Below are 14,573 nucleotides of genomic sequence, written 5' to 3' on the forward strand. Positions count from 1 at the left end.
CCATCTATCTCCTGTGGCTAATAGCCACTGATGGACCTCTGCTCCATATATTTGTCCAGTCCCCTCTTGAAGCTGGCAATGCTTGTAGCTGCCACCACCTCCTGTGGCAACGAATTCCATGTGTTTATCACCCTTTGTGTAAAGTAGTATTTTCTTCTATCTGTTCTAACCCGACTGCTCAATAATTTCATAGAGTGCCCACGAGTTCTTGAATTGTGAGAAAGGGAGAAAAACACATCTTTCTCTACCTTCTCTATCCCGTGCATTATCTTGTAAACCTCTATCATGTCTCCCCTCAGTCGTCTTTTCTCCAGGCTAAAGAGCCCCAAGCGCCTCAATCTTTCCTCATAGGGAAAGTGTTCCAACCCTTTAATCATTTTAGTTGCCCTTCTCTGTACTTTTTCCAGTGCTATGATATCTTTTTTAAGGTGTGGCGACCAGAACTGTACACAGTACTCCAAATGAGGCCTCACCATCGATTTATACAGAGGCATTATGATACCGGCTGATTTGTTTTCAATCCCTTTCCTAATAACCCCTAGCATAGCATTAGCTTTTTTTATGGCAGTCGCACACTGTGCTGACGTTTTTAGTGAGTTATCTATCATGACTCCAAGATCTCTCTCTTGGTCAGTCTCCGCCAGTTCAGACCCCATCAACTTGTATTTATATTTTGGATTTTTGGTTCCAATGTGCATTACTTTGCACTTGGCTACATTGAACCTCATTTGCCACATGGATGCCCACTCTTCTAGCCTCGACAGATCCCTTTGGAGTGCCTCACAATCCTCTCTGGCTTTCACCACCCTGAACAATTTCGTGTCATCTGCAAATTTAGCCACTTCACTGCTTAATCCCAATTCCAAATCATTAATAAACAAGTTAAAAAGCATTGGACCCAATACCGACCCCTGTGGCACCCCACTGCTCACCACCCTCCACTGTGAGAAGTGCCCGTTTATACTCACTCTCTGTTTCCTATTAATTAGCCAGTTTTCGATCCACAAGAGGACTTGGCCCTTTATCCCATAGCTACTGAGCTTACTTAGGAGCCTTTGATGAGGAACTTTGTCAAAAGCTTTCTGGAAGTCAAGATAAACAATATCTATCGGGTCTCCCTTGTCCACTTGTTTGTTCACTCCCTCAAAGAACTCTAACAGATTGGTGAGACAAGATCTTCCCTTACAGAACCCATGCTGAGTTTTCCTCATCAGCTTTTGGTCATCAATGTGCCCACTAATTTTATTTTTGATAATAGTTTCCACCAACTTACCCGGTATTGACGTCAGGCTGACTGGCCTGTAATTTCCCGGATCTCCCCTGGAACCTTTTTTAAAGATGGGGACAACATTAGCTACCTTCCAGTCCTCAGGAACAGATGCAGAGTTTAATGACAGATTACATATTTTTGTGAGGAGATCTACAAGTTCACACTTGAGTTCTTTCAGAACTCTTGGATGTATGCCATCTGGGCCCGGTGATTTATCAGTTTTTAAATTATCTAGCAGTCGCATAACCTCCTCTCTCGTCACCTCAATGTGACTCAGGTCTTTCAAAACCCCTCCCAAAGTCAGTGCTTCTGGAGTGGGCATGCACTTCTTATCTTCCACAGTGAAGACAGAAGCAAAGAACGCATTCAGCTTCTCGGCCATTTCCCTATCACCCTTTAGTAATCCTTTTACGCCTTGGTCATCCAAGGGCCCCACTGCCTCCCTAGCTGGTTTCCTACTTCTAATATATTTAAAGAATTGTTTATTGTTTTTCTTTATGTTCTTTGCAATATGCTCCTCATATTCCCTTTTTGCCTGTCTGATCACAGACTTGCACTTTTTTTGCCACAGCTTATGCTCCTTTTTATCAACCTCACTCCGACTAGTTTTCCACTGCCTAAAAGAATCCTTTTTACCTTTTACAGCTTCTATTACATTGCTTGTTAACCATGCTGGCCTTTTCCTAAACCTATTTGTGCCTTTCCTAACCAGCGGTATATATTTAATTTGAGCTTCCAGGATTGTAGTTTTAAATAGTCTCCAAGATTCCCCAAGTGTTTTGACCTTTTTTACTTTCCCTTTCAGTTTCTTCTTCACGTACCCCCTCATCTCAGAAAAGTTACCCCTTTTGAAGTTAAACATGGCTGTGTTGGTCTTATTTGGCAATTTCCTATTTATACATATGTTGTACTCAATAACATTATGGTCACTGTTCCCAAGTGGTGCAATCACATTTACATCTCTCACCAGGTCTTCAGCATTACTGAGGACCAAATCCAGGATCACCTCCCCCCTAGTAGGTTCTGTAACCATCTGTTCCATAGCACAGTCATTGAGACAGTCTAGAAACTCACTTTCTCTTCCCCGATTCGAACACCCATTGGCCCAGTCAATGTGTGGGTAGTTAAAATCACCCATTACAACACAGTTTTTTTGTTTAGCAGCCATCTTTAATCCTGTCATCATTTTATAATCCTCCTCTATTTTCTGATCTGGAGGGCGATAACAAACTCCCACAGTTAAGTTTCCATTTGGGCCCGTAATTTCAACCCATAGCATTTCCAGAAGCGAATCTAATTCAGTTACCTTCTCAATCTTACTGGAATGTATACCTTCTCTGACATATAGAGCCACCCCACCACCAACCCTTCCCTCCCTATCCTTCCGATATAATTTATATCCAGGAATCACCGTGTCCCACTGATTTTCCTCATCCCACCAAGTTTCTGATATGCCCACAATGTGCCCACAATGAGTTTTTCCTTTTCTCATTATCTCCCAATGGTCTGTATTTGTGACCATGACAGATAGATTCTGTTTGTGCCCGTACAACTGCTTCTTCTTTCCCTATCTAGCAAAAGAACTAGCCAGATAGTAACCAGGAGTTTTATCCACATTTTAAATGGGGCACAGAAAGTACCCTTTTCTACTTCCCAACCCATTTTCCCATTGTTGCTGCATCCATCATTCTTAACACTCTTTAAGAGTGAGCTGAAATTCTTCTTGAATCAACCCACTCTATTAGCAATTACATTCTTCTCTTTTTGTTCTCTATCTTTATTTGCCAAAAATTGGGCTCTTCCATGGTCTCATATATAAGTGCAATGCTTCTGCAAAATCTTTTACCTAAGTAATCATTCTTTCTTTGAGCATCTTAATCCTGTTACAAGTCTGTTTAATGTTATCAATATGTTTTTTTTGAAGTTGTGGAGGCAACTTACTCAACTAAAGGCACCTTAGTAATTTCTGCTGTTATGCATGTAAAAACACTGTGATCAATAACATTTTTAAAATATGATAAGAAAAGTCATGAAGACAACAATAACTATGCGCAAGGCTTTTTTGGGGGGAAAAGAGGTGGTGGAACTCAGTGGGTTGCCCTCTGAGAAAATGATCACATGGCTGGTGGTCCCGCCCCCTGATCTCCAGACAGAGGGGAGTTTAGATTGCCCACCATGCCGCTGAGCGGCGCGGAAGGCAATCCAAACTCCCCTCTGTCTGGAGATCAGAGGGCGGGGCCACCAGCCATGTGACCATTTTCAAGAGGTTCCGGAACTCCGTTCCACCACATTCCAGCTGAAAAAAAGCCCTGACTATGCTAATAATTTGGGTTATTGTAACCTCCTGTTTTTATTCATGCCACATGAACTAATTATTTCTTATGATTTATAAAACAGATGTTACAAAACAACCTACTTTACAATGCCTGTTTTTGTTGTGCAAACACCTGTTACATTTGCATCGATCATCTGCTTACAATTCAGAACAAAAGGCATTTCCACTTTGGTGTAGGGATGACATTCAAGCATGGCAACAGGTAGCTGCTGTTGACACAATGCTTGCTTGATTTATGGTTGCCCCTGGGCTATTCATAAGTGTGTCATGCATGATTTAAAATCTGCTGCATCCTCGTGTATGTGCTGCTTTTGCAGCTGCCCAGTTGTCAGCAAATTGCAGCTGGTAGTCAAACATGCAAAATAAATAAAGCTGAACATTTAGAGAGACAAGGCATGAGCCTTGTTGTCTCCACCCCAGCAACAACCAAGGAGACAACCAAAGAGCAAGCACTTTTTTAACAGACCAATTTTAAATGTTCAAAAACAATTAAACGTTTTTTTCATCGTTCAAGAGCTCTGCTTACAATATGCAATCAAATAGTGAGCCTATCATGTTATTTATTTATTTATTTATTTTGCATTTTGTATGGAGAGTCGCTTTATCACATCATTTGTGAACTTCTGTTTTATGTTTTTCAAAATTTTCTCTGCATATTTGTTTAGCGTAGATGAACTTACTTTCCTTAACAATATTATGTTTGCATGCTTGCCCGTATTAGAGCTTTATCCCTCTACTCAAAAAAATGGTACTGTTGAAATAAATCCCACTGATATCATAGAAACTTTCATATATCTGAGGTCATTGTTTAAAGTTGAAATACTCAAATAAGTTATGCCATTACAAGTCTGTTGACTTAGCCTGTGCTGCTCCAGGGTACAGAGATGTGAATAGGAGTAGGAGAGTTCATGTTAGCTAACATGAGCTCCATGGAAGAAAAGTAAGTAAAATGTGACCGGAATATGTAGAAGGATACAGGATGTGTGCTTCATGTATCAGTTTTGATAACTGGCTTTTTGCCCCCCCCCAGTCAGGAATAAAGAGGCAGACACAAGGCATTTGGGAATTTAAAGGGCCACTTTATTAAACAATTAACCAACTGTAAATATGGCAAGGGATCTAACTGTGGTACAGGTCAGGCCCGGTGTCCGCACCAGGACTGCTGCCCTGACCTGTCTGGGCGAGCCCCGCTGCCCCGGGTACGAGCCATCCATGTGCATGGTTGCAAACCGGCCAGCCAGGCAAATGGTTCCCCCCTTGAAGTTCCAACCACTCCACCATACAGCCCGAGTGAAGGACTTTTACAGGGGGTCCCAGCAGCAGTCTGCCCTCTCAGCTGGTCGCCATGAAGCCCACCAGCCGATCATGGCAGACTCCAATCCCGTTATTGGGGATATGCCAAGGGTGCTCGCCGGCCCGCTCCCTTTTTACCAATTCTATCCTGCCATGGGCAGAGCCAAGCCTCTGCTTAGGCCCTTGCTCCCCACAGGTGGCTTATGGCCAACCTGAGCCCTTGCCATAGATCATCCAGAAATAGCTCGTTCCCTGCCACTGAGAGGTGAACTCCATCACCCCTATAAAGGTGGGCAGCTGCAGCCCGAATTCTTGGGTGAGGCAAGTATATCCCCAGCCCACCCCCAGGGCTTTTAAAAGAGCACTATTAGCTCTGCGCATAGCCTCATTCATACCCCAGGCATCAAGGCCCTCGCGCCACTTGCGACGTGGCAAAATTGCTGGCCACAGGATCAGGAAACCAGGCCAGAGCTTGGATATCTGCTGCAAATCTGCCTGCGCTTGCAATGAGAGGGCCTTGCCCTTAATCAAGCCGAGGTCATTGCCCCCAAGGTGGATGACCAAAATATGAGGAGGGGGTCCCCTCCTTTCCTTAAACAGCAGTGGCATTAACCCCGGCCTCCTAAGCCCACGCCGTCCCTGCCATTCCACCGTGGCCCACTCACTGAGACCAAGTTGGGACCCAACCTGCGTCCTCTTAGCTTGGTGGGCCGCCAAGAACACCATGCTGTGCTCGCAGATGAGGATCTGAAGCCTCCCACGGTGAGACACAGCACCTAAAAAAGAAAACAACATTAACAAAATGCTCACTCTATGGGAGAGGGTGAATGTATGATCGGTACGCAGAAGATCACCCACACCAGACCTTCTGAATGACCAGTCCCGGGTAACCCAAGGCCGCTGCCATGGAGGCAGCATCAATCCGAAAGGAATATGTTGCAAATCTGATGCCTGCAAAACCTAATTTGATAAGCGCCCTCCCCATCACAGTCCAAAATGGATATTTCGTAAGGGGTCCACCATCACTGACAGAAGAGGACCCCTGGTTTTTTCCCCCAAGCTCGCACATACTGACGTAGGGCCCGTACCGGGCACAACTCCTGATCAGCACAAGGACCAAGTGTTATCTCAATCCCCCGACCTCTTTGATCTGTTTTGGAACGGCGAACCGTGAGTATGGCCGCCTCCCCTTTAAATTTAAGGTCCTGAGTGAAAAGCACTTTCCCAGAAACATCCCTGACAGAAAGGGGGACCAACTCACTCACCCGAAGAGCTCCAAAAAATGCCATTAAGGCAGCTGCATGAAAGAGAAGCGCCTCAAAACGAGAGTGGCAAACTTCCCCCCAGACGGAACTCAGGCCCCGGAGAAAGGAGGGGGAAATGGGCTGTCTATTGTCCCTCCAGGCCCCCTTCTCACAGGACCACCCCTCTAACATTTTCCTTATTCAAAAATCCCCAGTGGCATTGGACGGACCCTGAGCCTTACTGGCAAATGCTAGCACTGCCAGCTGGCTCCGGATCGACTTGACTGCTAGTCCCTTACCTTTACGGTCGACACAGAACTGCATATGGTGAACAACCAGAATTGGCCATACCTGCCGCAGTCCTGCCTCCCACCTAAACGCAGCAAACTGTCTCACTGCCCGGTCATAAGCTCTCTGGGTACTGGGGGCGATTGCTAAACAAATCGCCCTGCATGCCTCTGTTCTCCAATCTGCCATAGAAATTGCGGCATCTGAGCCGGCTGCAAATCGTGGGACTAAGGAGGTGGAGCCGCCTTGCAAAAGTTTGGCTCTGCCCTCTAAAAAGCCCGCACTCTGGAAGGAGTGGAGAAGCCGCTTTCTCCTTCTGGGGCTGCAAACGCGGCTCCCATCCTCGACAGCCTTTTACTGCCGTCTGGGAGGGCCATATTAAAGAGACAGGATTCATCAAAGTGTGTATGTGTATAGCTGATATGAGCAATCTGGCAGAATATTTTATTTATGTTTTTATATTCTACATTCTAGCTGAGGTAGTTTGTAGGAAAGTTCCAGTGAGGCATAGATTTTTGTAATGTTTATAACTTACATTTTTTGTATTATGATTGTTGCCTCTATGCCTCTGCTGGGGAAGAGGATGTACTCCACATATCTGAGCCTGACATCTCTAAGTCTGTATTCAGGTAACCTGTTGTATACCATTGTTAATATTGTAGATGATTATGCAACTTATTTTATTAAACCACACACTTACTGACTTGAGAATCAGCTGGCACAAGCTCATTATTAAATTATATGAATTTTTATTGTTTCAGGTGACTATGTAGTCATGACTATATACTTCGATTTAAGTAGAAGAATGGGATACTTCACTATTCAAACATACATTCCCTGTATATTAACAGTTGTCCTATCCTGGGTGTCCTTTTGGATTAAAAAAGATGCCACACCAGCAAGAACAGCCCTAGGTAAGTTCTCAGGAAAATTCTATCTGATTCTTGTTAATCCTCTCTATAGCAATGTCTTCTAATTGCCAATGAACAACTGTTCTGTGGCCATTTGAAATTTATACCTAGATAGATCTTTAGCAACTTTCTCGTTTCGTTTTTTTTTTAATGCATCTTTGCAAGGCTCACAGGTAGCTGCTTGGAGAAAGGGAAGCAGGACAAATCCACTTCTGTCAATCTCTGTCACTGGTGCTGCAGCCTTTTGTGTCCTTTGAGATCCCCACCCCCATCTACCATACATGCATAGTGGGACCTACCAAAAATCACAAAGTAGTAAACAAGCTTTCAAATTTCACCAGAACTCCATTCCAGGTTGAAAAGGAGAAAAGTTTTTTTAAAAAATGTTGCTGGGCATGATGGAACCACTGTGCAATTTACAAGAGTTTCAGGATGGAACTGAGGCAGTCTTTTGTGGACAAAAGCAGCTAACTGTACAATCCTAAATAGAGTGACACCCTTTAGAGCCCTTCAATGACTTAGAAGAGTGTAACTCTGTTTAGAATTGTACTGTAAGATTATGAATTGCTACGGAGACATTGTGCATTTCATATCATGAGTTTTGGCCAATTGATGTAAAAAAGGGGGAAAGGCACCAACAAAACTGGCACTTTTGCAGAAGAAAAGGTAAACATAGTAATAACTTTTTAGTCTGTTTCAGTGTTGTTTGGTAGTTTGCTGAGCTAGCCCTAAAACTTAATTACTAGTCTAAAATATGGCATAGTCATATGTCTCAATATCAAAATGATGGATGGCCTTTCCCCAGATGAGTGATCTCTGTTGCTTCCTGGAAGAATAACTACTCTTTTTCATAAGGTCATTTTGGCAGGTGAAATTTTACTTTAGGAATCCTAGTCCATCAAGAGATATAGCACAATCTGATCAAATGACATTCTCCATTCCTGGATGGGGGATCTTTAATGGTTTGCAATTCTCACTATTGCTTCAGCAAGGGGTACTTGACAAAATGAAACTCTATGTCTAACTCAAATGGTGCATGGATTGTATATTGTCCTACAACTCAGAAACTGGCTGCTAAGATTTATCAGTGCCTGGCTGGAACTCATTTCATATTACATAAAAAGTAAGAAAAACTATTTCATTATAATGGTCACAAATATAATACTCAATGACAGTGGGAATCAATTCCTAGAAATATATTTCAAGTATAGGCTAGCACTGTTCTCCAATAATATCAGTTGTTCTTTTCACATGCAATTTTTAGCTCTCTTCTCATAGGTTTGAACCAGCCCTATTCTTAGTTAAGGAGAAGGAGAACCATATGACAAGCAGCTTAGAAATGCAGACGTACAGGTTTGCCCTCAATTAGATGGGCAAGACCTGGGTCTACTATCTCCTTAAAGACTAACTAGATTTCCAAGGTATGAGCTTTTGAGAGTCAAAGCTCCGATGGTTGTTGTGGGTTTTCCGGGCTGTATTGCCGTGGTCTTGGCAATGGTCTAGCCAAGACCACGGCAATACAGCCCGGAAAACCCACAACAACCATCGTTCTCCGGCCGTGAAAGCCTTCGACAATACAGTCAAAGCTCCCTTCGTCAGATATGAGGAGTGGAAAAAGGAAGGAGTCTTTATAATGCAAGAAGAGGGTGGGAGGGGTAAATTAGAGTGTCAGGAAGCTAAGCTATAATACATGTTGTAATTAGCTTGAGGGAGCAGGAGTGCAAAGTACTGAAAATTAGCATCTGTAATTTAAGAAAAATCCTATGTCCTGATTCAACCTTGTACATTTGGAACAATGAATCTCCCTGGGTTGAATCAGGATATAGGATTTTTCTAATTTTCTGCACTTTATATAACTAGCTGTAGTGTGGGAAAGTTTGAGAGAGCAGCAAGCAGACAGGACTGTGAATTGGCTGGAAAGTAAATCACTTTCTCTCTGAAGATCTGATGTGAGGCTGCCTTGTAGCAGTACTTTACTTGTGCTTTACTTGTATATTTTTCCCAGCACCCAAGTATGACATGAGGAAATAAATACACAGACACAAATTATGGGGATCAACTAGTTTGTTTCTTTATTTAAACACTTTAAACTGCTGATCTCCATCAATACTTAAAAGCTGGCTCTTTGAGGGTGGGCTGCACTAGGCTTGGGTGCCCATTGGGCAAGTCCACCCTGGCTCCAAATCTGGCTGGTAGTTTTGCCCATCTTGTTTATCATAGCCTCCACAGCCCTTCTGTGCCGAGAGGTGCCCAGCTTCATCTGCCTCCCCTGATGAGACGCAAGGCACCTACCAGGTTTTTTTTTTTTTAATAAAATTTTTATTGGAATTAGAATCATTTGATTTCACATTACAATCAATTCCCGTTTCCCAATTTCTAACCCCCTCCCTTTCCCCCCTTTTTTGTAGACTTCCAACAGTTTTCCAACCCTTTGTCCCTTTTCCCTTACTCATTTTAAATTCATCTATCTAACAAACATATACTTTCCCTTTAATCTAAGCAATAATTCTTTAACTATTTTTAACACTCTATACCCTATCTTTAGGCACCTACCAGGTTTGAGGGGTGCCGCTCAGCACTTGGGGTGCTCCTTCACAGTGCCACCCAGTCGCATGGTATATGATGGCCTGTTCTGGACACATGCCCCATCACTATGATGCTTCAGGATGTTTGTCAATTAACCCAACCTATCCTGAGCAAACCGCCCTATTTCTGCCAAACTAGTTATGGCCTAACCAGTGTTTTAATCAGGGCTATTTAATTTATATCACCAAAGCCATCATGGAGCAAGCACAAACAGGCCTCACCTCAGCCAGTTTGATGGAAAAAACCTAAATTCCTGCTCAGACCCAAGTTGCAACCAATTATTGCCATGTTGTGCTCTGGGAGGCAGGGTGGGTCGATTTCCATGGTGAAAGCCTGCTGAAGGAATAGGGCAGCTAGATATATCTCTTGCTGCTCCCCCTTTGATTGGCTGAGCCTCCTTAGCCCAACCAATCAAGTCTTGTGCCACATTTGAATTATGTGGGCTGAGGCAAACCCACATTTTTTAACAAAAATGCCTTAAGTCTGCAATGTGAGCTCATCCAAAACCAACTAACAGTGCAATCCTAAACAATCAATGGGTTTAGAAGGATTTAACTCTGCTTAGGATTCACTGCAAACCTAATAGCACTGCCTAGGAACTTTTCGCTGCATGGGGAAATGGGTTGTGCATAATAGTATGACTTGGGACTTGTTACAGATTGAAGAACAGAAGGGTCAAGGTTACCTATCTTTCCTGGAGCTATTGACTCAATACATATGCATTAGAAATCAACATTTTGTAACTTATGCATACAGGTTGTAAAGATGCAAAAAGAAAACCTGTTTTGATCCTTCTTAAGGATCTTGTCTATGGAAGCTAACAATCTTGAAGGAAAAGTTTTAAATCTATGTTATTAAGTTATTCATATGCCTGCATTATAAAAGAGGGGAAAGTTACTGTGAGTGAGAAACAAGTCACTCTATGCACTTTTAAAAATTTTTACCCTTCTTTTAAATTAGGCATAGTGGTAGACTCAAGGAATGATTAGGCACAGCTGTGAATAGCTTTTTCTCTATCAAGAGTCATAAAATGACAGAGCACGCTCTTGAATTATGTTTTCACAATGCTTGACTTTTATCAAAGAAAAAAGAAGGTATAAATGTCAAGTAGCAGCCAGCAAAAGCCTCTGGTTTTGGCTTTCCAGAAGAAGCTTGCTTAACACTGCATACCTCTGTTGCCGCCAATCTGATTATAAAAAGGCATAGGTTAGAACTTTAATCACAACATGGTATTATCTTTTAAATGTTTGAATGGCCCTCTGGCCAACAGGAAATTAGAAGGTTAAAAAACATTTCATTGTGAAAGTGGTCGATACAAATCAGACCCTTAGAAACTTTCACCGTGCCTGAGAGAAATAAGTGCCTGCTGGCCAGCAAAATCCCCCAGACTGGTGGAAATGGTACAGAATCTTAGTTTTCAAATTCACATCCTCATACAGCAGGTATTAATTAGATTTCAGATTTTTGAAGATTCTCCTTGGTGTCTTTTATTTACATACCTATAGTGTGTTTATTAGGTTACTAATTTTTCCTAGCAATGTGGTTAGCAGAGGTGGGAGCATGGACTCCTCACTCTCTTCACACTGCTCTCCTGCTTCCTTCAAAGTAAGGAAACATAAATAATATAACAGGAAATTATTTTAAGGTGAGATGTGATGTATAACCATTCCCTTCTCTACTATTGAAATGATGTGGAAGGTGATGAGACTGGCATAAGGCACATGTGAACTTGCACAAGCTTTAGGCCTCTTCCTTCTCTGTCCCAAGAAGAACCTTGATGTTTGGAGAATGACACTTCTACTAGTCCAGAAAATATGGATTTCCATCTCCGCTTTATTGTATGTGGATGACATGGCAATGGTGTCGTTTTTCCAAATTGGTCTTAGAAGGTTGTTAGCTACTGGCGGACTACTATAACAGGGAGGAATTAAGAATCAACAACATCAAAACAAAAATTGTTGTCTTTGGCAACAACTGTCCTAAGCACAGATGGTCAGTTAATGCCCATGAAATAGAGCAATGTCCCTCCTTTAAATACCTAGGCACAGTTTTCCAGGGGTCCCAGTCATGGCAGGCTCACCTTAATACTACTCTATCAACTGTGTGATGCACTATGGGTATTATTTTAAAATTCTTTTTCTGAAAGGGTGGCCAATTAATCCTGCCAGCCCTAAAGGTCTTTCAGGACAAGGTGATAGTGCAACTTTTATATGGGGCAGAAATTTGGGGGTGGAATGAAAAAAATTTTAAGTAATTCGAAATTATCCAGATCACCTTTCTAAGGAAAATCTTGGGCCTCCTCCAGGGAATCCTCGTGCCTCAACTTGATCTACCATCAATTACATCAAGAGTGCTTTGGAAGCTATTAAAATATTATTAAAAACCTTGACAACCCCCCAGGTGACCATTTGGTAAAACACAGATTCCAGTAGTATAGTGATGTGAATCAGCTGTCTAAACTACTATCACCTATTCTACATCTGTATTCCCTGCCTCTCTAGAGATGGTAAAGCTTTATGTGATGCTTTATATGATAAGAGTCAGGTATGCCACTCTAAATTCTCTCTTTAGTACCCTTGATTTAAGAAAAATAAATTTCTTTCACGTTACCTAGCTGACCTTCCTAACGATAATTTAAGGAAGGCATTTACCCAAGTGTGTTTCCAAACCATGCCATCAGCATATATCCAAAGTAGATATCAAAAAATACCAGAGGCTCAGCATCTTTGCCCTTGTGGTTCCAATGAGGTGGAAGATACTGTTCACAATCACTACATTCTACATTGCCCCTTTTATGAGCTCATTAGAAACAAATTTTTGAACCCACTCCTCACAAATTTCTCTCGTTCAGAGGAGGAATCCATTGAGTTTTTATTGGCTGATGCCATCCCAGGCATTACTATTAAGCTGGCCACTTTTATCTTTCAAACAACAAACATACTTTTAGCTTCCACAAGAATTTTAGCCAAATTATAAATATATTTTATTCCAGGGTTTTATTGTATTATTTATTTGTAGAGATATTTTAAATTTTATTAACTTGTATTTTGTTATGATGGCCTGTCTAACTTGTACTGAAATGTACTGTGCTATGGGGTTAGGATGTTATAGCCCACAGCTACAACAATAAATATTTTTATCTTGTCTAGATTTCCATGCTTTGTGCTTCTAATGAAATGTAGTGGACATCTCTTAAGTTATGGGAGCAACATTAACTAATATTTAGAAATTAAAAACTAGTGCTGGAAAATAAATTCTCTTTTAGATCAGAGACAGTGGGATGGATTCTGCCGATTTCTGCAGACAGAAAAAGAGACAATTCTTACAATTCCCCATTTCTGCTGCAGTCTTCTGTGTCCTTCAAACCCTTGTACTGTTCCTGGTGGTTCTCTGTCTCCTAAGAGCAGCATTCTAGAGAGATTTTGGGCTGCAGCAGGAGGGGAAAGGTAAGAACATTGCATTGGACCAATGGATAACCTTTCTATGAGTGGAAATTTCCAGTGGGTCCAACCAGTGTCCTGTAATAGCAAATAAGCTGAATTTGGAACTATGTTTAAGACTTCTGTCTTCCATGGACTTTCTACATTTGGCATTAATGTGACACTATATTTTAATCTCATTTCCCCATATATGATCCAACTCACATGCTTGTGAAAAGGCAAGTGCAGTTAGTGGCACCAACAATTAGTGGTCAGAAATGTGCAAAATCAATTATGTCAATGCAACATTGATGTAGAATCATTGGCTTTGTTTGTTTGATACTTTGACATTTATTTAAGCTTCAAAGAGGAAACTGCCTAAGCAGTGCCAAAAATATTGTAATGAATAGTTGCTTGCAATGCAGCCAAGTACTACCTGCTGAAAATATCCTTATGTCTCAGTATCAATAATGTTAACTCATTAGAATGAATAGGGATAGTCACTGGATCAGCAGTCCCTTGGTGTGACTCCATTAACATCAATAGAGATACACCAGGGGATAATTTCACTTACTGAAATTAATTAGTAAAATACTAGCGTTGTGGGCAGGCAACCGATCCTAGTTGCATGAAATAAAAGCTTTAATTCTCTTCAACAGAGCATGCTGTACTATAAATAATTAAAAATAATAAACACAATCAGAAAAAGGATACCAAGCAGGATATCCTGCTTGTAATACAATTCACATCTGGAAGGCTCAAAACATTTCATTTTGGTATAATGGTGCTCAGAGTTGGTTGGAGTCTAAAGGGGAGGGAGGAAGAACAACACAGACTGCCCAACCTTCTTTTAAACATGCAATATGGACCAAATTAAAACCCAACCATTGGGTCTGCTGGACCCACCACTTCACGACATATAGCTGACCCAAATGAAAGGTAGGCCAGAGAAAGCAGCATGGGATCCCCCTGGCTGAGTCAATACTGGGCACAATTGCACAAGGTCTCTTGCTTGTGCCTCATCCTGGCCACAATAATTGCTCTAGCTTAAGGCTGGGAGCAAGTCTTCTATTCTATTTGTTTTATTGAGGTCTTTGGCATATGTCAGAGGCAAACAACATAAGACATGTAGACAGTATCCAGTGTACCAGTGCTTTCAATCGGAAAATCTCTCTCTCACACCCACTTGATTTTTCCAGGTTTTTGCCTGTGGGTAATGTATGATCT

The 14,573-nt window shown here is 41.9% G+C and overlaps 1 protein-coding gene across 1 annotated transcript in view; it reads left to right on the forward strand.

The window, feature by feature from the left end:
* GABRG3 (gamma-aminobutyric acid type A receptor subunit gamma3) overlaps window positions 1-14,573 on the forward strand; it is a 523,442-nt gene that overhangs the window by 503,324 nt on the left and 5,545 nt on the right. Inside the window, exon 7 of the mRNA XM_054974373.1 lies at window positions 7,192-7,344. Within this exon, the coding sequence (XP_054830348.1) occupies window positions 7,192-7,344 (153 nt within the window). The remainder of the gene's footprint in view (window positions 1-7,191; window positions 7,345-14,573) is intronic.

The sequence above is a fragment of the Eublepharis macularius genome, chromosome 3 (assembly GCF_028583425.1).
Source record: "Eublepharis macularius isolate TG4126 chromosome 3, MPM_Emac_v1.0, whole genome shotgun sequence".
Classification (NCBI taxonomy): domain Eukaryota; kingdom Metazoa; phylum Chordata; class Lepidosauria; order Squamata; family Eublepharidae; genus Eublepharis; species Eublepharis macularius.